A 26,715-nucleotide genomic window follows, 5' to 3' on the forward strand; every position below is an offset into this window, starting at 1 on the left:
TCTAGCAAATGGGAAGGGATTTTTTTTTACACATATTTAACCCCTTTTTTTTGCATTGTCACAAAACTGGGGGTAGTAGAATAAAACGGAGAACCCATGGTGTTCATGAGAATCTTTCCTTTTCACATTAGTTTGTAGCCCAAACGGTTGGCACATTGACGGTACCGACCTCAGACAAGTCCCCTGGGGCTTGTGAGGATCGTAGAGCAAAGCGGTCATTATAAATTTGTAGGCCAAACAGTCAGGACACTACAGACTTTTTTTGTGAGAAGATTTTCGGGATGTCTCATGGTCTGTCAAATACCGCTGTAGATCGGCCACCTTTCACCGCAGCTGTTGAAGACCGCCATGGGCAGATGCGGTGGATTGAAACGCAGCCCATGCAGACATATCTAGTTTAGACTGATGGATTTTGATGGGGATTTTTTTATTATGTTTCTTACATTGTCGCACCGGTGCTACACTAGACTCTAGGGGATTTAATCAAGATATTCATAAAGAGGTAGGTGTTCAGAGTACACCTCCCCTAACCTCATTTAAGTCAAAATCCTACACCCCCCTCTATGGGTTAGGGTTAGGGTTAGACAGATAAAAAGTCATTTTCATAAATACACAACTGAACTTGTATTTTTTTATATGGACTCTCTCAGATTTCATGGGGCATGATCCAGGATCAACACTGATATATGTCCGGTCCAGAATCAACACTGATATATGAAGATCCAGGATCAACAACAATATAATATGATGCAGGATTAACCCAGATATAATATAATGCAGGATTAACCCAGATATAATATGATGCAGGATTAACCCAGATATAATATGATGCAGGATTAACCCAGATATAATATGATGCAGGATCAATATAGACACATCTTACATGCTAAATGCTTGCTTCACAAATGCAGCACTGATTTCATGACTTGAAGCAGGCCTCTGATAAAGGCCTTTTCAAGTTGTTTACTCAAAGTAGACATTAGTTTGCTTTTTGAGATGTTTACAACATTCATACTGTAACCCTAATTGGTAGCACTTTATAATAACACACGGTAATAAAGCATTTATACTGGATTAATAAATAGGTTATTCATCACTTAGTAATAAATGTGTCAATAACTAGCTTACTAGTTATCACTTGTTAATAAACATGTGAACAACTACCTTACTAACATTCACAAATACTAACTAACATTTACAAAACATTTACAAAAATCATTTCCACTGCATTTCAGCCTTGCCACACAAGGACCAGCTGACATCATGTCAGTGATTCTCTCGTTAACACAGGTGTGAGTGTTGACGAGGACAAGCCTGGAGATCACTCTGTCATGCTGATAGAGTTCGAATAACAGACTGAAAGCTTCAAAAGGAGGGCGGTGCTTGGTCTAGGGTTTCTGGGATGATGGTGTTGATGTGAGCCATGACCAGCCTTTCAAAGCACTTCATGGCTACAGGGAGAGGTTGAAAATGTCAGTGAAGACACTTGCTGGTTTGTAAGCGCATGGCCCTGCGGCCTTGTGAATGTTGACCTGTCTAAAGGTCTTACTCACATCGGCTGCGGAGAGCGTGATCACAGGGTCTTCCGGAACAGCTGGTGCTCTCATGCATGTTTCAGTGTTATTTGCCTCAAAGCAAGCATAGAAGTAGTTTAGCTCGTCTGGTAGGATCGTGTCACTGGGCAGCTCTCTGCTTTGCTTCCATTTGTAGTCTGTAATGGTTTGCAGGCCTAGCCACATCCAACGAGCATCAGAGCCGGTGTAGTACGACTCGATCTTAGTCCTGTAATGAGACTTTGCCTGTTTGATGGTTTGTCGGTGGGCATAGCGGGATTTCTTATAAGCCTCCGGGTTAGAGTCCCACTTCTTGAAAGCGGCAACTCTAGCCTTGAGCTCAGTGCGGATGCTGCCTGTAATCCATGGTTTTGGGTTGGGGTATGTACATACGGTCACTGTGGGGATGACGTCATCGATGCATTTATTGATGAAGCCAATGACAGATGCAATGTACTCCTCAATATCATTGAAGGAATCCCGGAACATAATCCAGTCTGTGCTAGCAAAACAGTCCTGCAGCTTAGTATCTGCTTCATCTGACCACTTTTTTATTGATCTAGTCACTGGTGCTTCCTGCTTTAATTGTTGCTTGTAAGCAGGAATCCGGAGGATAGAATGATGGTCATATTTGCCAAATGGAGGGCGAGGGAGAGCTTTGAATGCATCTCTGTGTGTGGAGTATAGGTGGTCCAGAGTTCTTTTTACTCTGGTTGCACATTTAACATTTTGATAGAAATGAGGTAAAACTGATTCAATTTCCCTGCATTGAAGTCCCCGGCTACTAGGAGCACCGCCTCTGGGTGAGCGTTTTCTTGTTTGCTTATAGCGGAATTCAGCTCATTCAATGCTATCTTGGTGCCAGCCTCTGACTGTGGTGGTACGTAAACAGTTAAAAAGCATATAGACGAAAACTCTCTCAGCAGGTAATGTGGTCTGCAGCTTATCATGAGAAACTAGCTCAGGCGAGCAATGGCTTGAGACTTCCTTAGATATTGTGCACCAGCTGTTGTTCACAAAAATACATCGAATGCCACTCCTTGTTTTACCAGACGCCGCTGTTCTATCCTGCCAATACATCGTATAACCATCCAGCTGTATGTTGTATCGTTCAGCCACGATTCCATGAAGCATGAAATGTTGCAGTTTTTAATGTCCCGTTGGTAGTTTAATCTTCCCACTTGTCCATTTTATTGTCCAAAGGTTGCATGTTTGCGAGCAGAATTGAGAGGAGTGGGAGTTTATTCGATCGCCTCCTACTACTCAGAAGGCAGTCCGCCCTCTGGCCTCTCTTCCTCCGCCTCCTCTTCATGCAGATCACTGGGGTCGGGGCCTGTTCCCGAGAGAGCCGCATATCATCCACCTCGGGCTCGTGAGAGTCCTGAAAGAAGAAAAAGGATTCTTCTAGTCCGTGGTGAGTAATCGCAGTCCTGATGTCTAGAAGTTATTTTCGGTCATAAGAGATGGTAGCGGCAACATTATGTACAAAAATAGTTTAAAAAATAAGTCACAAACAACGCAGATAAACAAACAAAAAAAAAAACTTTAGAAGCATAGAACCAAAATTATAAAATATGCTTTACTGTCCCAATAATTACGGAGGGCACTGTATGTAACCCATTTCAACTAAATGTGGCCTTTACGCATCACTATTAATAGAACCCCATAGGAATGCATTACGTCCAGCATAGAGAGATGTAACCCATTTGAACTAAATGCCTTTGTGATGAGACCATTTAGCCTATGCAGAAAGCAAGTAAAGGTCTTAATGAATATATCTAGTTCCATTGCAGATTTAACCAGTTTTCCAAAATGGCCACCAACCATCTTCATCGGTTCTAATTGGTAGGATTCACATGGCTATATCTCCATAAGTAAGTGGTACGTAAAGCCAAATGACGGCTTAACTTCGATACATTGTACCCATATGCTATTTAGAAGACACTTTTATCCAAAGTGATTTGGATTGAACCCACTATCCTGGTTTTGCAAGTGCCATGCTCTACCAACTGAGCTACAGAGGACCAAGTTACGGTTTATTGTCCCTCTTGAGTAATGGTAGCAACCTTTCACCCTCAAAATCGTCAGAATTAAGATCAATCAAGAAATCTGTAATTCATTTGGAAGTTTACGTCTAGCTAAGGTGTTTGGTGCAGTATTTCTCAAGTTTTTAAAAATTGCATGAAAACTATAGTTAGTGCACTGCAGACAGTATTGAGTCAGCTGCTGCTGTGCTCATGACTGATTTCTGAGAACATGTCTACAACTCCATCAGCAGGCTGTCAAACTGTAGTAAATAAAACACAAGCTATATGCTGTTTATCAGTGTGGAAAATCACTAGCTTGCTAGCTAAGTTCCATCTCTGTGTTTGTCAATGACGCTAGCTAGCAGCTAGCAGGAACATTGAACATCTAGGCTGACCAGATGGTGACCAGATTTCTGAAATTAAAACCGGGGACATTTCCAGTCAATATATCATTAAAATATCCAATGTTGTTATCTATGAAATAAAAAAGGGGGATAATTCCGGTTTCATATATTTAGTCTAACAGGTCCACTGTGATAGAGAAAACAACTATATTACAGAAACACTACAGACAAGACAGAACTCCTGAACAGCCATTCAAGACAAGACAGTCCAATCTGAACAGCCATTCAGTGGTCCTGGTAGTCTGGGTAGACTAAGAGCAGAAGAGAACATGAGCAAAACTGAAAAAAACAGACAATAGTATATGTGAAATACTTAACAACATAATAAAGAAATAAGACGATGATGTGATTGGTAACTACCATATAATCTGTATATTTCTCAGAAGAATGTATCTTCTTCAGGATTGCTCTGTCTTTGGCCAGCTTCTCCATGAACTCCTGGCAGGGGAGGTTGACGTTTGTCTTCACAATAAACATGGCCTTGATGGTAAGAACAGTGAACCCAAGTGTTCTTTCAACATAATATTGGTGATGTGTTGTCTCATGTTAACAAGTGTGTTATTAACAAGTCTGAGTTGCTGCAGGTCTGTCTCACTGTTCTGTCTCACTGGTTCTATTGTAGGATTGGTTAGAGCGCAATCTGTGCAGCTGTTTCTCCATGCATGACAATTCTGGCGTTACCATCCCCTGTTAGTGGGCAGGACTCAACTCAAAACTCAACCGTCAAATATACAAGTGATCTAGGAAAATACCAGGTTACTTAAATGAAATATATATATATATGTTTTGTGAGATATTACCAAAATTATGCGATTTACACTTTTATACACTAGAATCAATGTTCCTGTCTAATATCGATGTAGCAACGGCCTTTTTCAACCAGAAAAGTTGATTTTTGAGTTCAGCTGCCCTTTAAGGTCTCAGAATGACCTAGAACATATCAATGGTTAAACAATAAGCACACAACACAGAGCTAAAATAAATATTTTTATATAAATGCTTTATATTTTTTATAAAATGACCTAGAGCAGTTGTTCCCAAACTTTTTATAGTCCCGTATCCCTTCAAACATTTCTAGTCAAATCCAATTTTATTGGTCACACACACATGGTTAGCAGATGTTAATGCGAGTGTAGCGAAATGCTTGTGAAACATTCAACCTCCAGCTGCGTACCCCCTCTGCACTGACCCTGGTGCTACTCTCAAAAGTTTAGTTTTTTTGCCATCATTGTAAGCCTGCCACACTCACATTATATGGTACATTTTTCATTTTTTTAAGGTGTGGATCAGCTTTAATATTGCGGTAAGATCGTTGCTTCCATCAATGTAATTGCATAATTTCCAATCCCCCATATATTTGATATGCTCCAGGTCATTTTGAAACCTTCATCGTCTACCAATGGCATGTCCAACTTATTGTGAGAAATTACCCTGGTCACTCAAAATAGTGATTAATCATTTCAAAAGTATAAATGGCTCTCACTTTAGATTAGGGACTGCAAAAATATTTGATTAGTACTATTGATTAGTAAATGGTTTAAATATACAAAATCCAATGACTCATTAATACATCATTTAAAAGTTATTTATAAATGTGAGAATACCTAGCTTACTAACATTTAACAAATGTGTGAGTAATGATTAATAAATGGTGATAAAACTGCAAAGGCCTGTAAATGCTTTATTACTGAATGTTATTATAAAGTGTTTGTCTGAAGTCTGATTCACACAATCACACTGTTTACTGTTACTGTATTTAGACTTGTATTATAGGTGGTCCTTGTGCCCAGGGTCTGTGGGCTACCGCTAAAGCTGGTTTTTTAAACTTTATTTAACTAGGCAAGTCAGTTAAGAAAAAAATCTTACTTTCAATGACGACCTACGGTTAACTGCCTGTTCAGGGGCAAAACGACAGATTTGTACCTTGTCAGCTCGGGGATTTGACTTTGGTTACTAGTCTAACGCTCTAACCAGTAGGCTACCCTGCCACCCCGGAGGGCTAACTTGATTAAATGGCTGATCGTGAATTATTCCAAAAGATTTGTCATTTTTTTCTGAAAGGTTATTTTATAAGTGATTTTGAGATGATTGATTCAACTAAATTAAATGGAAATTACATTACTTCGTCTTTTTTTGTTTAAATCAGAGAAAACAACATTAAGGGGTGATTGGGTCAGAATATAGTGTGGTTCTTCTGATGTCTGACAACCAGAAAAGGAAAACAACATTAAGGGGTGATTGGGTCAGAATATAGTGTGGTTCTTCTGATGTCTGAAACCAGAAAAGGAAAACAACATTAAGGGGTGATTGGGTCAGAATATAGTGTGGTTCTTCTGATGTCTGACAACCAGAAAAGGAAAACAACATTAAGGGGTGATTGGGTCAGAATATAGTGTGGTTCTTCTGATGTCTGACAAATAGTATTTGTCACCATGATGTAACTGAGACAGTCTCCCTCGACTTGAAGAAGTAATATTCATAATTTAATTCAGATGGACATTTCTAAACGTCTATGGAATGTTCATATAGAATGCCACTATTCATTTGACTGCATGTGCTCTAGTGCATACCCCATACTGCCCTACAAAGGCAAAACACAGTTACTACGTAATTTATTTTACTGCAAAATCTGACTTCAAAGTCTTTTTCTGTCTAGACAGACACCGATTGCTGATACTCCATGATATATTCTGATCAACTGGCTTGTTCCTGTGTCAGGAAACTAAATACCACATTAATCAGATAATATACCTGAATTCGTAGTTACTGCGTTTTGTCTTTGAAGGGCAGCATAGACTTAAGCCATCTCATCAACTTCCCTACTGTCAACTTTCCTACACACTGGCCAGCTGACATGTGGTGTGCCGTCATGTTTCCTGAGGTTGTGGATTATGGTCCAAACTGAGCACTGACATCCCCCAAACCAGTTAGTCTGCACAGTTACCCTACTTCCCATGTGAAATAGCCTTTGAGTAACCGAAACATCACCTATACTATATTTTCCATATTAAAATGCTCAGTTGAGAAAATGTATCTTTATTCTCATTTCTAACTATCAATAAGGTTGAAAGGACAGGCTAAGTGGGCACAGAAACATCCAATCCTCTCATATATTACATCATAAATTATTTGTTTATCTAAACATTAGTTAATTTGTGTGTGTGTGTGTGTGTGTGTATGTGTGTGTGTGTGTGTGTGTGTGTGTGTGTGTGTGTGTGTGTGTGTGTGTGTGTGTGTGTGTGTGTGTGTGTGTGTGTGTGTGTGTGTGTGTGTGTGCATGCAGAGAGACTCCGGGGAGGGGAGTTTCTGTCCATAACTCAAGAATAAATAGAGAGGCAGAGCTCAGAGTTTGTCAGAAGGCGGACCTGAGAGGTCACACACAGGACCAAGCAGGAGCAGGACCTCAGCATTTCTACCCTTTATTAGAAATGGAAAAACATGAAGATGTTCAATACTGTTTTCAAGACAGAAACTCTTCTTGCAGAAAGGCTTTGCTATCGTCATCTATCTACATAACACTGTACATCTTCTTCTCATTGATTTCAGCAGTTACAGTATTTTTGAACCTACTGGTGATCATCTCCATCTCTCACTTCAAGCAGCTCCAGACTCCAACCAACCTGCTCATCCTCTCTCTGGCTGTGGCAGATCTCCTGGTGGGACTGATTGTGATACCAGTAACGACTGTAGCAATAATGGAATCATGCTGGGGTTTTGGGGAATATTTCTGTGTGTTTCATTTATATATGGCTTTTTTATGTACTTCTTTATCTCTGGGCAATTTGGTCTTGATATCTATTGACCGCTATGTTGCTGTGTGTGATCCCTTATTGTACCACTCTAAAACAACAATAACAAGAATGACGTGTTGTATATCCATCACCTGGTGTTGTTGTATCATATACCGTGCTGCTATTGTAAAAAGCTTTGTAAATGTACAGGTACCCAGTAGGTGTTTGAATGAATGTTTTACTGTTGAAGGGATAACCTGGGCTAATATCGTTGAAATTGTAATTACAATGGTTGTCCCGTGCTCTATTATTATAACACTTTATTTGAAAATCTTTGTGGTGGCCAGATCACAGGCCAGAAAGGTATTTTCAAAAGAGACCGCCAGAGTGTCTGATGTTAAAACTGTACAGGCAAATAAGTCTGAGAGAAAAGCAGCAAAAACTCTGTCCATTGTTGTTGTCAACTATTTCATTTGTTGGATTCCATCTCTATTTGTTTTCTTTTTTTTGTCTTTTTTAAGTGACAATTTATCACTTTTCATCCGTTTTCTGCCACTTGTTAATTCCTTAATTAATCCAATAATTTATGCTTTCTTTTATCCATGGTTCAAAGTGACAGCTAAACATATTTTAACTCTGAAGGTAAGGCGTTCATAGTACTATGTTTTTATTCCTAAATTTGACAAACGTAGGTTTGTTAGTAGTTAGTTAGTATGTTATAGTAGTTAGTTATGTTATAGAATTGTTGTAATTTCGTCTTTCATGTAACAATACACTGACACTACTTATCTCAGTGTTGTCATCATAGATACAAGTGGTGTTGATACAGAATGTTTTGTCTGGATTGGATTGGAATGACTTGGAGAAGGTATAAGCTTGTTTTATAAAATACATTGTAGTAATTTTTGGGTTGTATTTTCCAAATATCAAAGCCTGTTGATGTCGCATGGTATTTAATGTGGACTACAGGAAGATTAGCTGATGCTTTTGCAGTGGATAATGGGGATCCTAATAAATACCAAAATTATAAATAGTATGTAAGTATTCTAAAAGTTCATTTCAAGAATGTCATGAGTCATTCTGTGTTGTCTAACATCACCCTCTAGTGGTGTAATTTGGACACAACGCCTGCAACAAGTGTAGTGAAGTTGAAATGAACAATACTGCAAGATATCAGATAACGTCCAGGTCTAACTAAATTGTGTAAGTAGTTGATGGTAAAATGTAAGAATATGCAATTATTGGTAACACTTTATAATGTTCAGTTATAAACCATTTGTAAGGCATTTATAGTGTTAACCATTTATTATTAATTACACATTTGTGGAATTTTACTCAAGATATTTTCACATTTATAAATAACTACTACATTATAGGCGTTAATTATTTAAAACTACAGTGCAAGACACTTCAACACTACATCACTGCTGACAGGTCAGGGATCACTTAAGAGCAGCTCTCTCAGATGCTGTGAATATAGAGAGTGGGTATCACACTAAAGAATTTGTAATGGATTAGTAAATAGTTTATTTATAATTAGGGATACAGCGACCAGTGAAGCTCTTCCATTTTGCCAACTGCTCCCTCATGATTACCAGCAGCTGAGCTGAACAGGTTTGCTGGATAATTATATACAATAATGACAGTGGGCAGGTAACCCTCAACTGGAACGGGACAGCCTTCCCCCGGGTGGTGGGATATGAAGGTGTCCGTGGTCAGTGCGTGGCCTGGATGTGACTGCAGTTCCAGCACCAGTCCATAGTTATGACCCGGTTTAAGTCAGTTCTCTGCCAGCACAGTGAGGTATCTGGGCTCTGGTTCTGGCTTAACCAACTGGGACAGCACTAGCCTGCATTTGGCCTCGTAGCTTGATCCTCTCCCTTGTACAGTGACACGCTGAGGGCCTGTGGCACCAGGAGGAATCTTGGTGTGCGGAAGACAGACATGTTGAGGAACAGATGTTTCTCCACGCATCCGTGGCAGCTGCCGCTATAGCCTGATACCAGTCTACCTGCAGGGGACAGACAAAACAAGACATATTAGGTTCACACTCCAGAAGTAGGACCTAGACTTCAATTGACAGTACTTGAAATGTCAGAGTCAATATAGGCCTTTATCTGCAATAAACAAAGCAAATGCTCTCCGACTTAGCCTGCCTCATTCCTTTTTCATTGGTTCATTTTTGCCCCAAAACAAATGGGAGTGAATGAACTTCAGATGCAGTTGTTTTCAAAAACCAAATGGTACAGTAATCAAATGAAATGTATTTGTCACATACACACGGTTAGCAGATGTTAATGCGAGTGTAGCGAAATGCTTGTGCTTCTAGTTCCGACAATGCAGTAATAACCAACGAGTAATCTAACCTAACAATTCCAGAACTACTACCTTATACACACAAGTGTAAAGGGATAAAGAATATGTACATAAAGATATGAACGAGTGATGGTACAGAATGGCATAGGCAAGATGCAGTAGAGGGTATCGAGTAGTGTATATACAGTGGGGCAAAAAAGTATTTAGTCAGCCACCAATTGTGCAAGTTCTCCCACTTAAAAAGATGAGAGAGGCCTGTAATTTTCATCATAGGTACACTTCAACTATGACAGACAAAATGAGAAAAAAAATCCAGAAAATTACATTGTAGGATTTTTAATGAATTTATTTGCAAATTATGGTGGAAAATAAGTACTTGGTGCAGGGCTCGTGATAATGACACATATCACTCTACCAATGAAAGGTGTCAAACACAAACAGGGTGAGTCACCATTGAGACCAGGATCTCATTTGCAGGGGAGCCCTATGAACATACAATAAATAATATAAAATATAAGATTAATAAAAACAAAAACACTCAAAAACGGGCAGCAGATATTCTAGCAGTTAAAATGTTGGGCCAGGGATTTGAACCAAGGTCACTGGTTCAAATCACTGAGCCTAGGTGAAAAATGTTCTCTTAAGCAAGTCACTCTGGGTAAGAGAATTTGATAGATGACAAATAAATATATCATCAAATATATGATCCACTTTAGTCTGCATGATTCCTAAAGAGCATCTTACATCAGCAAAACTCAATCTGTTCTCTGTGACTGATGTCACGGAGACTATATTGTCTCTGCTGGGTAAGTGGACAACTCTTTAATGCTGTTTAATGTTAGTTTTGACTTGGTTAAGTTTGACACCAGAGGGTCCTGTTATCACCTGTATGCAAGGCTCTGGAACAATGAGGTCCAAAACTCTAAGGAATTCTACCAATTAAAAGTGTTGGAGACACACAAATGCTTTCCTCAAGGGACCTATTAAGGCCCCAGTACAGCATAAACATTCAAAGTGAACCCGAGTTAGGGCTGTGGCTGTCATGACATTTTGTCAGCCGGTTATTGTCATGCCAGAGACTGCTGGTCTCACAGTAATTGACCGTTAATTAATGTCAACACGTTTAGCATCTCTAGGCCTCAATGCATTTTATTTAAATAGGCAAGTCAGTTAAGGGTAGCCTAGTGGTTAGAGCGTTGGACTAGTAACCGAAAGGTTGCAAGTTCATATCCCCGTGTTGACAAGGTACAAATCTGTCATTCTGCCCCTGAACAGGCAGTTAACCCACTGTTCATAGGCTGTCATTGAAAATAAGTATTTGTTCTTAACTGACTTGACAAGTTAAATAAATAAAAATATTTTAAAAAATAACAAATTCTTATTTACAATGACAGACAAACCCATACAAACTGCTGGAACATCTACTTATTTTTTTTTTGAATAAATCAATTTAGTATACACCATCACAATAAAGAAAGAACAGAACAGGAGTTGGCCTACTGTATGTTATCTGTCTGTGCGCCATGCCACAGGCTCTAGGCTTGTTCATTTAGCAGACAAAATACACTTATAAGTCCCGTGGCACTAGTTTATAGTAAGAAGAATGTAATTGAACTGAATACAATAGTAAGGATATTTTTCCCATTCCGGAGCAATTGGCTATGTTGAGCGTAAAAGGGATACTTTGAAACAGGTCCTATACGCTAGACTTAAGAGTTACTTGGCAACTTTAGTTCGAATGTCTTAAATAATCAGAACATATGAGCTGCATGATGCAACTATAGGTTATTGAGGATTTGAGAAAGTAGGGAAAAAAAGAAGCGTGCGCTGTGTTGCTTGCCTCAGTCTAACATGTCAAATTAGTTTAGATTTAGAATGACCCATCGGTCAGGAACAGGGGCAGGGGAATAAAGAAATCTCATCCATATGCACTTGAATAGTGAAAGGAGGCCACTATTTGAGGAGCATGCAGTGAAAGACAAAACAGTACATATAAAAAAATATATATATATATATATTTTTTTAAACAGTGTGCATGTGTCACACCTACTCCCGCTCCAGCCTTCAACATTGCTGGGTCTACTAACCACCGGTCCTGGCAACCATCATTACGCACACCTGGACTTTCCTTTATTTATTCCGCAATCGCCAGGCACTATAGGTTTGTTTTCATGTTCAGTACGCTTCTCCTGTTTTGTTCATTTGCCTTTCATCTTCACTGTTATTAAAAAGTCTCCTTCCGCACCTGCTCCCTGGCTATACGTGACAGCAGGTGAGGTTCGAAGCCAAAAAGGGCATATGTGAAATCCACATTACAAATATGAGTACAACAAAAATGTCTGTTCAATCAGTTAACGCATATCACTTATAAATTGTACATGATATACTCAGTATACAATAGATATCGTATTGATTGTGTGTGTGGAGAGTTAGAGAATTACATGGAGGGGATTATTGGGTAGTTTGGTTCATCAGTCTGACCTCCAGTCTTCACTTTAGGTTATTGAGAGCTGATAAGGTCTTGGTAATGTGAAGATAAGAGTTAATATTCTGCCCAAACTCTGTATTCCATAGGCTCTGCAACCCCGTTTCTGAATTTACCCAGTGCATAATTTGGGAAAGCTAGTGAACTCTGTGCGAGAACATTGATAGTAACATGTTTTCACAACAACAAATATTTCATTAAACTGTTGCCAGCCCTTCTCTCTGTGCACTGGGGAAAGGAATGAAGGAGAGAGGAAAATATGGAAATCTATGGTGGTGAGATATTCTGTAACAAATAATGTGGTAATGTGTATATATTAATAATAATGCCTATGAAAAAGTATAATCCATATTTCGAGTCTATTCAAAGTCAAATTCACTATAATTGTAGGCATAGCCACCCTGCACAATCAATGAACCAACAGCATCGTCTAGGCCTACACGTTCTCCTAGACTCATGAATGGAACTTTTGAAACATAGCACAAGGTAACCAGTCCATCTAGTACACATAATAATACAGTCCACACTCAAAAAGTGATTAGCAGACCCAACGAAGCCGCACTGCTTCTTAACACAGCGCGCCTCCAACCCGGAAGCCAGCCGCACCAATGTGTCGGAGTACACCGTACGCCTGGCTACCTTGGTTGGCGCGCACTGCACCCGGCCCGCCACAGGAGTCGCCGGTGCGCGATGAGACAAGCCACACTCAAATGGTGATTAGTATAATTTGTTTAATAATAGGCTAGACAAAATCTTTTTATGCAGGATTCTTGACCAGTGCAAGGTGGACTTGTTCAGGGGAAGGTTGAACTGAGGGTGTCCTAATGGATGTTTTGTATTATTATTTTTTTTTTAAGTTGACCTTAAATTTTACTAGGAAAGTTAGTTAACCCAGACAACACTGGGACAATTGTGCGTCATCCTATGGGTCTTCTGATTACAGCCTCCGGATCAAACTCGGGTCTGTAGTGATGCTTTAGACCGGTGCGCAACTCAAAAAAATCGAATCAAATTTATTTGTCACACACACGGTTAGCAGATGTTAATGCGAGTGTAGGAAAATGCTTGTGTTTGTAGTTCCGACAATGCAATAATAACCAACGTGTAATCTAACAATTCCAAAACTACTACCTTATACACACAAGTGTAAAGGGATAAAGAATATGTACATAAAGATATATGAATGAGTGATGGTACAGAACGACATAGGCAAGATGCAGTATATACACGATATATATATCGAGAGCATCCTGTCGGGCTGTATCACCGCCTGGTACGGCAACTGCTCCGCCCTCAACCGTAAGGCTCTCCAGAGGGTAGTGAGGTCTGCACAATGCATCACCGGGGGCAAACTACCTGCCCTCCAGGACACCTACACCACCCGATGTTACAGGAAGGCCATAAAGATCATCAAGGACATCAACCACCCGAGCCACTGCCTGTTCACCCCGCTATCATCAAGAAGGCGAGGTCAGTACAGGTGCATCAAAGCTGGGACCGAGAGACTGAAAAACAGCTTCTATCTCAAGGCCATCAGACTGTTAAACAGACACCACTAACATTGAGTGGCTGCTGCCAACACACTGACACTGACTCAACTCCAGCCACTTTAATAATGGGAATTGATGGGAAATGATGTAAATATATCACTAGCCACTTTAAACAATGCTACCCTATATAATGTTACTTACCCTACATTATTCATCTCATATGCATACATATATACTGTACTCTACATCATCGACTGCATCCTTATGTAATACATGTATCACTAGCCACTTTAACTATGCCACTTTGTTTACATACTCATCTCATATGTATATACTGTAGTCGATACCATCTACTGTATCTTGCCTATGCTGCTCTGTACCATCACTCATTCATATATCCTTATGTACATATTCTTTATCCCCTTACACTGTGTATAAGACAGTAGTTTTGGAATTGTTAGTTAGATTACTTGTTGGTTATTACTGCATTGTCGGAACTAGAAGCACAAGCATTTCGCTACACTCGCATTAACATCTGCTAACCATGTGTATGTGACAAATAAAATTTGATTTGATTTGAAACCGTTGGACAGCGCACCATTCCCAACTGGTACACCATGAGGAGAGGGAGGTTGACAACAGCAAGGATGGAGCAGTGGTAAGGACGAAAAAAACAAACAAACCGGTCCTGAATTAATACCGGTATATAGTATAACACGGTATACCGCCCAGCCCTAGTGCTGCACCTTCTCAGTTTCATTCAGTAGTACAACACAACTCACATTGAATTTTATCATGGGCACAGTGGGAATTTATTTATCTGTGATGTTTAAATTATGTCTTACCCCCAGAGTGAGAGTGTACATCACTTCCAGCAGATCTGTCACGCCCTGACCGTAGAGAGCCTTTTAACGTCTCTATTTGGTTTGGGTGTGATTTGGGGTGGGCATTCTATGTTTTGTTTTCTATGATTGTGTTTCTATGTTTTGACCTGGTATGGCTCTCAATCAGGGACAGCTGTCTATCGTTGTCTCTGATTGGGAATCATACTTAGGTATCACTTTTTCCCCTCCTTTCTTTGTGGGAAGTTGACTTTGTTTAGGGCACAGAGCTTTGTGGTTTGTTTTGTAGTGTTTATTGTCAACGTCATAATAATAAAGAATATGTACGCCGTTGCACCTTGGTCCTCATCCTTCAACAGCTGTGACAAGATCTCCTTGCTGAGGCTGGTGTTGATCATGCACTGCTTCTCATGATGAGCGCCTGATGTTTCACATGTCACGCCTCCTGTCTAAAACATGAGGAAAGGGGGACAAAGTCCAAATGTTGATGCATCTACAGATTCAATGACTGAGTCAACACAAACATTGGCGCACACACATGCATAACACACGATAACATATGCACTATACATACACATGGATTTAGTACTGTAGACGTGTGGCAGTGCTGGAGTAGGGGCCTAAGGGCACACAGTGTGTTGTGAAATCTGACTGTATTGTAATGTTTTTAAACTTGTATAAACTGCTTTAAATTTCGCTGGACCCCAGGAAGAGTACCTGATGCTTTGGCAGCAGCTAATGGGGATCCATTATAATTCTAAATGTTTTACACAATATTGTATATTTTATGAGTTTAGTGACCTGTCTGTCCACAGGCTCGATCTGCTGTCGTCTCCACAACCGGATCACACTGCCACAGGATGTCCATGCACCGGGTAGCCTGAGGGATTCACTCCTGTTGGACTGGAAAACAAAGAGACATTTGGTCAGTGGTAGGTATTTTTCCAATGCTGCATCACCATCTTTATCTGGAAAGAAAAAAAGCATTGTTTATTGCACTCACCACTCAATCCTATTGGTTTGTTTATGATTCCCAATCCCCAGTCTGGATCTTCCTCATCCACCATGATGGATCTTCCTCATCCACCATGATGGATGAACTACCTACTCTGGTAAATACAGAGCCATCTCTCTTTCCCACTGGAAAATGGCAGCTACAGACGTGAGTGTTGTTTCCGGTCCGTCCATCTGAAAGACAAAACAAATAAGTTACTTTTACTAGCTAAGTTGATTAATTTAAAAAAAATGGTAATATCTATATTAAAATACCATAACCCGCATACTTGACTGTAGAAAACTATAAAACAGACTAGGCTTTGGTCTATCTGCACATCTAAAATCCTACTATGTGAATGAGACATTTCTGTTGGGATGGAGGAATCATCTGGAATCCTCAACTATATGATAAGGACAGTCTAGGTTGCTATTGTCCCGAAGAGGTGAAGTATTGCAATGAGCTGAAAGACTGTACATCTGATTCTAATTCTCAAGAGGAAAGTTAAAACCCTCAGCCTTAAGGTCACTGAGGATGACCAACAGTTATATGGGGATCGTCTGAAAGTTGAACAGCAATTAGGGATTTAACAAGGATATTGGGCACCAGGTTAGCAGACCACGATTTCTACATTCAGGTCCTAAATCGATGTTTGTAAATGAAAAATGTCACTGCTGTGTCAGGCTAATTTGGCATATTGTCTACTAATCCCGTCTGAGAAGTACTAGCCTCCGGCTAGATTAATTTCCATCCCTGCAGACATTTCTTACTGACTTTACAGGTCATTTGATTAATCATGTAACGTTACAACAGATGCACTTGTGGAACAAAACCGTGTCTGTGTTTTGTATGAGGACAACATTGAGCCCACAAGTGCTTTGTGAGCTAGCCAGCTTCGGCTAATGTAGCTAACTAGCCAACCAAGGCGCCTCACTCTACATATATTTGGTTTACTAGCTAGTTAGTAAAGTCTGACTACACGAACGGTAAACTAAGTGCTAACTAACCAACTATCCACGGAGCCGGCTTAACGTTAACTAGCTAAAGACCGTGTCAATAAAAAAAGGTAACATTGAAGAACCCCGTTTCTGTGTTTTATATGGGGAAAACATTGAGTCCACAAGTGCTTTGTGAGCCAGCTTTAGCTAATGTGACTAACTAGCAACCAAAGTGCCCAACTAGCTAGCCCACCCGGCGACATTAGCTAGATAATTAGTTAACTCACATTTAAAATTAGTGTAGTCAGACTTCTAAGTGGTGACATGCTAACCAACTATCCTTGCCATGTTATCAAGCAGTCAGACTACACGAACCGTGAAATAATTAATGAGCTAGCTAAATATCCTTTCACTGGTGGGCTAACGCTAGCTAGCATGTTCACATTTGGAAAAGTAGCTGGCTAGCGCACTAAAGACTGGTCAATAAAAAGCCCACAAAAAGTCCATTATGCTGTTCTTTGTACCTGTAAATAAGTCAACGTGCGTTACATCTTGGCTTCATAAGCACCTAGTTTACCACAGATCTTTGACCTAACCAAATTCTCTTGTTAGCAGCTCCCAAACAGGGCTTACCTTATCACACAGCTCTAGCGATGCCTCTCACTTAGAGGTTGGAAAACGATAACATGAACATGTGCTTATTGGAGTAGTGGTTACAATCCGGTAATGTTACATAGCACAGAACCATCCTTGCTTCTGGTCGACGGAGAGACCTAAGCTAGTTATCTACAAAGGCAGAGGGTAACTTAATAAATTATAATAATTTAAAGACGCTAAGGTAGCAAGCTATGCAATAAATAAATAAAAATGATATACACACGAGAAACTGAAACGCCTATATTATCTGTTTCTTGCTAGGCTACTTGTCGAGGAGTTTGCGTGGAGAAATGTGCCTTGAGGGATGACGTCATACTTTGCGACAAGATGTGTAGTTCTTTATGAAAGTCCCATTGGCATTTCATTTTGGGAGGTAATTACACGTGAATATATTGATACAATTTACCATGTCTGAGAGATTTGCGCGGTTATCAAAATGTCGTGCCAGGTTAAGCCTATATGAAACACAGAGTTTATATGAAATAGTTCTAAAATCCCAGACGCAAAAATTAATGGTGAAAAAAATATTATAACCATTTCTGGGGTTTACCGCTAGGTTTTATGGGTATAATGACTGATACTATTGTACTCAATGTATTGTAGGTGTAGGACTATTGTTGTTATTATTATTATTATTATTATTATTATTATTATTATACCTTTATTTCAGCAAGGAACACAGACGGAGACCAAGGTCTCTTTTACAGCTGGGTCCTGCGTATACATGTTTACACATATAGTTTAGGTACAATGATTAAGAAACTACACAAGACAAAAAAAACGATCACAGATAACACAAAAAAAAAATACAGCAAAAATACAGTAGCAGACACATTTACACAAAGGTTATTCCCCTAACAGGTTATTCCCCTAACAGCACAAGAACTTGCATTGCCCGAAACAGTTACAAGCAATACAAAAATAAAAATCCTCCAATAAATATTTAAAATGAGCGACAGGGAGACAAGAGTCAAGTTTATGTTTAGTCTGCAGGCTATTCCATAGGCAAGGAGCGTAACTGGAAAAAGCAGCCATACCCAAATCTGTGGAAACCGCATGGGCCTCAAGTGTAATCCATGCTTGAGACCTGGTTTTAGGAATTATAAATCAAATATTGATAAGTGATGATAAATAAGAAGGTAGCTTATTCAGAAGTGCTTCATAGACAAACAGGAGAGCATGTTGTTCTCGTCTCACGGACAACGAAGTCCAACCCACATTTTGATATAAAACACAGTGGTGAGTTCTGTAGCTAGCACAGTGCGCAATGATAAGTAGCATCCAGCGATTTAAGTGTTGATGCCGTAGCATGCATGTAAATAATATCACCATAATCTATAACAGACATAAAAGTAGCTTGTACAATTTGTCTTCTATTTGTAGAGGACAAACATGTCCTGTTTCTATAGAGGAAGCTTAGCTTGATTTTTAGCCATTTACAAAGTTTGTCAATATGCATTTTAAAAGACAGTTTATCATTCAACCATATCCCTAAGTATGTATATGCAGAGACCTGATTAATTCAAGAACCATCTAAGCTCGTAAGTGCAAGTGTATTTTCAACCAACGTTTTTGTTAAAAATCTTAAAATGTGTTTTCTTTGCATTTAAAACAAGTTTCAGCTGTATAAAAGATCCTTGTAATATCTTAAAATATGTCTCCAAAAGTGATCATGCTTGGTGAGCCGTTGAAGCGATAGACTACATGACCGTGTCATCAGCATATAAATGAATTTCACACTTTCTTATCTCATCACCGATATTGTTTATGTAGAGAGTGAACAGTAATGGACCAAGTATAGAACCTTGTGGGACCCCTTTAACCAACTCCAATGGCTCCGACTGGATGCCGTCTACTCTAACAGCCTGACTTCTATCCTTTAGATATTCATGAAACCAACAACAGGAATCCAATCCCAGTCCTATTGACGACAGCTTACCCAAAAGTATTGCATGGTCTACAGTGTCAAAAGCTTTAGATAGATCTATCTTTAGATCTAGGGCATTAGTAATATCATTTACAACACGTACTGTGGCCGTAATAGTACTGTGTTTAGGTCTGAAGCCAGATTGATTACTATAAAGAGTATTGTTAACAGTTAAAAAAGATTGTAGTTGCCTATTCATCAGTGACTCTAGAAGTTTAGCCAAACAGGAGAGCTTAGAGATGGGCTGATAATTATCCAATTCACTACCATCACCTCCCTTGAGGAGTGGTAAAACAAAAGCTGTTTTCCAAGATTTAGGAATCTTTCCTACAACAAATGTTTGATTAAAAATATGCGTCACTACACCAGCAATAATAGGTGCCGCACACTTGAGTAAATATGGATCCAGATTGTCAGCGCCTAATGATTTCTTAGAATCTATAGCAGATAGTGCAGATAAGATCTCATCTTCTGTGACTTTTTGAAAATTAAAAACCGGCTTACTGTTTTCCACATCAGCTGAAGGCCGAGGGACTGAAACAATAGACCGGTCAGGATCACGTTGGCCATTTTTTCTTTCAAAAAGCAGATATAAAATGTTTATTAAAAACATCACAAACTTCCGTTCGGTCACTGATGATCCCAGATTCCGATGTAATTTGCTTCGGCAGGGAAGTCGAGGAGTTTCCTGGTTTAAGTGAGCTAACATTTTTCCAGAATTTAGCGGGATCACCAGCAGACTCTGTCAGAGCATCAATAAAATACCTATATTTAGCCTTTTTTATTCCTCCAGTTCATTTATTTCTCAATTGCCTAAAAAGCAGCCAATCAGCTGTTTCACCAGTTTTCCTCGCCAAGGCCTATGCTCGATTCTTTTGCAGAAAAAGGATTTTCAAATCACAGGAGAACCAAGGATTAGTTCGATTTTTTTTACCCTAAGTTGCTTTAACGGGGCGATCAGCCATAAAGGTAAAAATGTATGAAAAGAAAGAGAACGCTAAAACATTATGCAGTTTACGGATAAAAGCTCTGAATAATTAAGGTCATGGATAAAGGCTTGCTCTGAGAAGTGTTTATAGTTTCTCTTTAGAATAATACGGGGGTCAGGGTTTTTTAGCCTAGTATCTCTGATACATGCAGTAGGGCAGTGGTCACTGATGTCATTAGCAAATAACCCACAAGCTATGTAGTTGTGAGGTGTATTTGTTAAGATAAGGTCTATTAATGTAGATGGGGTCTTTTGGATTAGGACGGGTAGGTATAGTTATTAGTTGAGTAAAATTTAGTTCGTTACAAATGTCTTTTAATTTAAACGATGCTGGCATTAGCCAGTCAAGATTGAGACCTCCGATAATCAATAATTCAGAGTTTGCATAATTAGACATTAACTCAAACAATTTGCATAGAGCAGATACCAGAGCTGAGGGTGGGCGATAAACTCCCGCTAGCGTTAATAGTGCATTATGACCAAGGACCACATTTAGAACTAAGCATTCATACTGTTTCAGAACAGAAGTTGAAATGGACACAGTGACATCTAGGTTGCATTTAACATATATGGAAATACCTCCACCTCTACCCACTCTGTCTGCTCTGTAGACATTATACCCAGCAGAACATCTGAGTCTGGAACAGAGACACATAGCCAGGATTCAGATATAATCATTATGTCAACATGTGATTGTGAGACCAGTATTTTAATCAAATCTAGCTTTTGGATCAAGCTTCTAGCATTCAAATGAATAATTCTTAGGCCACTATTTTGAGAGCTCATATCAGATGGAGCATTCAAGGTAATATTAGATGAGCGACACTTCCTCGTGTAACTACTGACAGGCCTGAGTTGGATGGAAATAAGATTACTTCTAACAATACCACTCTGCCTGTACGAGGAAGTGGCAACACGGTACCTTGACAGTAGTGTAACAATAACATAAAGTCCATCAAAAGTTTCATCCATGTTAGCAGCACTTGTAGAGCTATTTAAAGCTATGGGGGGAGCAGTCAGTATAGCCTGATGGGGAATCGACCAATTCCGAATATCAACCCCCATGGCTATATATTGTTAGTATATATTGTCAGTTGGTGGTGTGAAATAGTGGTACACCATACAGTGCATTCGGAAAGTATTCAGACCCCTTGTACTTTTCCACATTTTGTGACATTACAGCCTTATTCTAAAATGGATTAAATAAATAAAATTCCTCATCAATCTAAACACAATGCCCCATATTGACAAAGCAAAAAACAGTTACAAAAAAAAGTTTGCATTTACACATTTATAAAAACAAAAAATGACTTATTTACATAAGTAATCAAATCAAATCAAATGTATTTATATAGCCCTTCTTACATCAGCTGATATCTCAAAGTGCTGTACAGAAACCCAGCATGAACCCCAAACAGCAAGCAATGCAGGTGTAAAAGCACCTAGGAAGAAACCTAGAGAGGAACCAGGCTATGAGGGGTGGCCAGTCCTCTTCTGGCTGTCCCGGTTGGAGATTATAACAGAACATGGCCAAGATGATAAAATGTTCATAAATGACGAGTATGGTCAAATAATAATAATCAGAGTGGTTGTCGAGGGTGCAACAGGTCAGCACCTCAGGAGTAAATGTCAGTTGGCTTTTCATAGCCGATCATTGAGAGTATCTCTACCGCTCCTGCTGTCTCCAGAGAGTTGAAAACAGCAGGTCTGGGATAGATAGCACGTCCGGTGAACAGGTCAGGGTTCCATAGCCGCAGGCAGAACAGTTGAAACTGGAGCAGCAGCATGGCCAGGTGGACTGGGGACAGCAAGGAGTCATCATGCCAGGTAGAAAAAAAGAGAGAATTAGAGAGAGCATACTTAAATTCACACAGTACACCGGATAAGACAGGAGAAATACTCCAGATATAACAGACTGACCCTAGCCACCCGACACATAAACTACTGCAGCATAAATACTGGAGGCTGAGACAGGAGGGGTCAGGAGACACTGTGGCCCCATCCGATGATACCCCCGGACAGGGCCAAACAGGCAGAATATAACCCCACCCACTTTGCCAAAGCACAGCCTCCACACCACTAGAGGGATATCTTCAACCACCAACTTACCATCCTGAGACAAGGCCGAGTATAGGCCACAAAGACCTCCGCCACAGCACAACCCAAGGGGGGGCACCAACCCAGACAGGAAGTCCACGTCAGTGACTCAACCCACTCAAGTGATGCACCCCTCCTAAGGACAGCATGGAAGAGCACCAGTAAGCCAGTGACTCAGCGCCGGTAATAGGGTTAGAGGCAGAGAATCCCAGTGGAGAGTGGGGAACCGGCCAGGCAGAGACAGCAAGTCTCAAAACAAATCATATTTGTCACAATGCTCAAAATAAAACATGTATAGTAGACCTTACTGTGAAATGCTTACTTGCAACCCCTAACAAACAATGCAGTTAAAATATTAAATAAAAAAAATATTACCAAAAATAACAAAAACAATTAAATAAGAATACGAAATATAAGTAACAAATATTTAAAGAGCAGAAGTAAAATAACACTAGCAAGTCTATTAAAGTCATGTTAAAAAGGTCAGAGGTAGGCTTGGTGATGACAGGGGCAGCAACCTTAAAGAAGAAAGGGTGTAAACCAGGGTCTAAAGCTTCCTGCCATCCAGGACCCTCTATACCAGGCGGTGTCGGAGGAAGGTCCTATAAATTGTCAACGACTCCAGCCACACGAGTCATAGACTGTTCTCTCTGCTACCGCATGGCAAGCGGTACCGGAGTGCCAGGTCTAGGTCCAAAAGGCTTCTTAACAGCTCTTACCCCCAAGCCATAAGACTCCTGAACATCTAATCAAATGGCTACCCAGACTATTTGCATTGCCCCCTCCCCCTTCTTTTACGCTGCTGCTACTCTCTGTTTATTATCTATGCATAGTCACTAACTCTATCTACATGTACATACTGTATTACCTCAATTACCTTGACTAACCGGTGCCCCTGCACATTGACTCTGTACCAGTACCCCCTGTATATAGCCTTACTGCTGCTCTTTAATTCGTTTTAACTTAAAAAAATATATATACTTTTTTTACTTATCTGTTTTTTACTTATTTTTCTTAAAACTGCATTGTTGGTTAAGGGCTAGACCTGTTGTATTCGGCGCATCTGGCCGATGCCAGGAGAAAGCTACCTGCCCCAAGGCATAGTAAAGTTTGGAATAATGGTCTGGGGCTGTTTTTTATGGTTCGGGCTAGGCCCCTTAGTTCCAGTGAAGGGAAATCTTAACGCTACAGTATACAATAATATTCTAGACGATTATATGCTTCTAGCTTTGTGGCAACAGTTACCTGTTTCAGCATGACAATGCCTCCTTACACAAAGCAAAGTCCATACATAAATGGTTTGTTGAGATCAGTGTGGAAGAACATGACTGGACTGCACAGAGCCCTGACCTCAACCCCACCGAAGACCTTTGGGATGAATTAGAACGTTGTCTGAGAGCCAGGCCTAATCGCCTAACATCAGTGCCCGACCTCACTAATGCTCTTGTGGCTGAATGGAAGTAAGTCCCCGCAGAAATGTTCCAACATCAAGTGGAAAGCCTTTCCAGAAGAATGGAGGCTGTTATAGCAGCAAAGGGGGGACCAACTGCATATTAATGACTATGGTTTTTGAATGAGATGTTCGATGAGCAAGTGTTCACATACATTTGGTCATGTAGTGTATAAACAGTACCAGTCAAAAGTTTGGACACCTACTCAATCAAGGGTTTTTCTTAATTTTTAAAAAACTATTTTTTACATTGTAGAATAGTAGTGAAGACATCGAAACTATGAAATAACACATGGAATCAGGTAGTATGAGAGTGATGGAGTGCTGCATCAGATGACCTGGCCTCCACAATCACATGACTTCAACCCAATTGAGATGGTTTGGGATGAGTTGGACCACAGAGTGAAGGAAAAGCAGCCAACAAGTGCTTAAAACAACATATGTTTGCGACATGTTAAGTGCAAAGTGACTAAGCTAAAGTGTATTTTCCTATAAAAAAATATAAAAAAATCTTTGGTCTTAAACCCACAAATGCAGTCGTCAATTATTAAGCGTCTCGCCAGTTTTATTCAATAAATCCTGTAATTATTTAGGAAATCATCCAGCCTGTGACTACCTTACACTTCTCTTGGCCGTGAGACACGGTACCCTTTGACAGAAAACACTTCTGTATTCTACTCAATTTTGAAATGCACTGAACTTCATAAATGAGTGAATAGTAACTTGAATATCAAGTAGGCCTTCCAGTACAGACTCGGAATGCCGATCACTTCTTTGCTGGGCTTTGTTGGCCTAGGCCTAATTTAGCCTATGCCCCATATTCTACAGCTAGATGGAGCTATGTGGCTATAATAACATGTATTTGGCAAGGAATGGGCTGCAAGTAGGTGCAGTGCCTTGCACAATAGCTGGAGGCACTTTGCCTCCTTGATAGTTGGAGTAACAAGACAAGAGAGGATCTGCCTCTAATTTCAATGTAATCCTGTCTATCGCACAGTCGGCCGACATGGCGACCATGAAGAAGCTTCTCGCTGGAGAAACCAGCATCTGAACTCAATTTGGTTCCACAGAAGCAGCTTGAACTGCGTCTGGAAGTGGATATAAAATATTTTGTCAATTGGGAAATATACACGGGAATTGTCCACAGTTTTAAGACGGGGTAAGATTTACCGTTCGTTTCCCTATGTGCAAAACGGCAGTGTGCAACTTGATTCAGAAGAGAAGATTATAGATACATCGTAGAACTATCCCCAACTGACTTGGATTTTGAAGCATAACGAATTTTAACATCATGATCACCCTATAATTGTCGCAGATTGCAATAACGATTTATAACTATCAAGTAGTCAATGAATGGAAGATTTAACCGTGTTTTTGCCCTATCGTTCTTGATAGGTAGACTATCTTGCGACTGAGAGTGGTGATAAAAAGCAATAGTCATGCACTACACTACATCTGATGTACATGACCGAAACTGAATGGGAGAACATCTTATGACCTTAGACCATAGCCTTCATACAATATTTTTTGGCATGAACAATGTGTGTTGAATATGCGGCATTTACTTAGACATCCCTCAATAACGTTTGCAATTTAAATGAAAAACACATGTAATCAGTGAGAGTCCATTGTTACTTTGTTACCATTGAGGGTTGTTAGTAGCTGGTCAATTGAGTGCAGGCTGTGTATTTGTGTCACAGTACGCGTGGTAGCCTAACAAAAACATCCAAGGATTAGGCTACTGTACTCCTCTAACCTACAGGCCGGTATGTGCGTAAAATGTGATAAAGACTTCGATCAATAACAATTTCCCCAATAATCCAGTAACTTTCTTGTTTTCTCAAAAGACATGAAAGCTACATAGCCTGAAAGCTGTTTGTCAGTTTATATTTATTTGATATGGTGTGCGTAAATTGCTCACCAAACTGTCAAACGGTCGCCCCTCCGCCAAAGATACACTCATTAACAATCTTGTATTGTGGAGAAGGCATACTAATGTTATGTAATTTGATAGATCCCATAGGAACCTCAGTCATAGAGGGGTTTCGTTTGTTTTCCCTGGTGTGGGGGTCTGGCATCATTTCAGATTTCTGGGTATATTTCTTGAAATCATGTTCAATCATACAAAACCCCCTTTAACACGTAATTTACAATGGCATGATGGTATTCAAATTAGAAATTGAAATTCGGCATTCAGTTGAATGCCTAGGCTCCAATATGAGAGCCACACCCAGGTATTAATGTCTGTGGAGCTGAAGCATGTTGCTCAATCCAGTGGAAATGGGAGTGGATTTTCAGCACGTCTCAGGCAGACCGTTGGCTGAACTACACCATCCTCAAGCCATTCAGCTGGCTGTAATCAAATCCAGCTGTGCAGTTGCAGAAATGTTGCCTGTGTGCATTGGACTGCTCTGAAGGGCTCTGTGTGCTCCTGCTGCATACAGACAGAGGAGCCTCTGTTACAGCCCAAACGGCCTGCCAGAGCCAGCCACCACAGCACTATTTTACGCAGTTTAGGGGAATATAGTGTATATGTAACAGTATAAGTTTAGACCGTCCCCTCGCCCATACCCGGGCGCAAACCAGGGACCCTCTGCACACATCAACAACAGTCACCCACGAAGCATCGTTACCCATCGCTCCACAAAAGCCACAGCCCTTGCAGAGCAAAGGGAACTACTACTTCAGGGTCTCAGAGCAAGTGACGCGCACCGCTAACTAAGCCAGCCGCTTCACATCCGTTTACATATAGTGTCCATTCATGAGCTAGCATACCATTCGTATGTCACAGCCCGGCTGTCTTCCACAGTGTCATG

The 26,715-nt window shown here is 40.1% G+C and overlaps 2 protein-coding genes and 1 long non-coding RNA gene across 8 annotated transcripts in view; 2 read left to right on the plus strand and 1 right to left on the minus strand.

Moving 5' to 3' along the window:
• The window catches only part of LOC112225654 (trace amine-associated receptor 13c-like), a 122,946-nt gene extending 113,969 nt beyond the window's left edge, over positions 1-8,977 (plus strand). Inside the window, exons 1-4 of one of the 4 annotated variants that reach the window (XM_024389776.2) lie at positions 2,373-2,650; positions 2,757-2,967; positions 4,368-4,471; positions 7,531-8,977. In XM_024389776.2, coding sequence (XP_024245544.1) covers positions 4,372-4,471; positions 7,531-8,372 — 942 coding nt within the window. In that variant the 5' untranslated portion in view covers positions 2,373-2,650; positions 2,757-2,967; positions 4,368-4,371 and the 3' untranslated portion in view covers positions 8,373-8,977. Of the gene's footprint in view, positions 1-2,372; positions 2,651-2,756; positions 2,968-4,367; positions 4,472-7,530 lie in introns of those variants that run through there. The other 3 variants (XM_042306705.1, XM_042306707.1, XM_042306706.1) reach the window with 3 other exon arrangements.
• A 662-nt stretch (positions 8,978-9,639) lies between these two features.
• Positions 9,640-17,851, minus strand: LOC112225655. The gene is made up of 5 exons (XR_002949623.2): positions 17,414-17,851; positions 15,852-16,036; positions 15,650-15,751; positions 15,186-15,297; positions 9,640-9,726 (listed from the first exon to the last, which is right to left on the minus strand). It is a non-coding gene; the product is annotated as an uncharacterized LOC112225655 (long non-coding RNA).
• A 6,970-nt stretch (positions 17,852-24,821) lies between these two features.
• LOC112225656 (FERM, ARHGEF and pleckstrin domain-containing protein 1) overlaps positions 24,822-26,715 on the plus strand; it is a 113,715-nt gene continuing 111,821 nt past the window's right edge. For 2 of the 3 annotated variants that reach the window (XR_006080039.1, XM_024389780.2), the window contains exon 1: positions 24,824-25,058. The gene's annotated coding sequence lies outside the window, so the exon portion shown is untranslated. Of the gene's footprint in view, positions 25,059-26,715 lie in introns of all 3 variants that reach the window. The other variant, XM_024389781.2, reaches the window with a different exon arrangement.

This window comes from Oncorhynchus tshawytscha, linkage group LG26 (assembly GCF_018296145.1).
Source record: "Oncorhynchus tshawytscha isolate Ot180627B linkage group LG26, Otsh_v2.0, whole genome shotgun sequence".
Classification (NCBI taxonomy): Eukaryota; Metazoa; Chordata; class Actinopteri; order Salmoniformes; family Salmonidae; genus Oncorhynchus; species Oncorhynchus tshawytscha.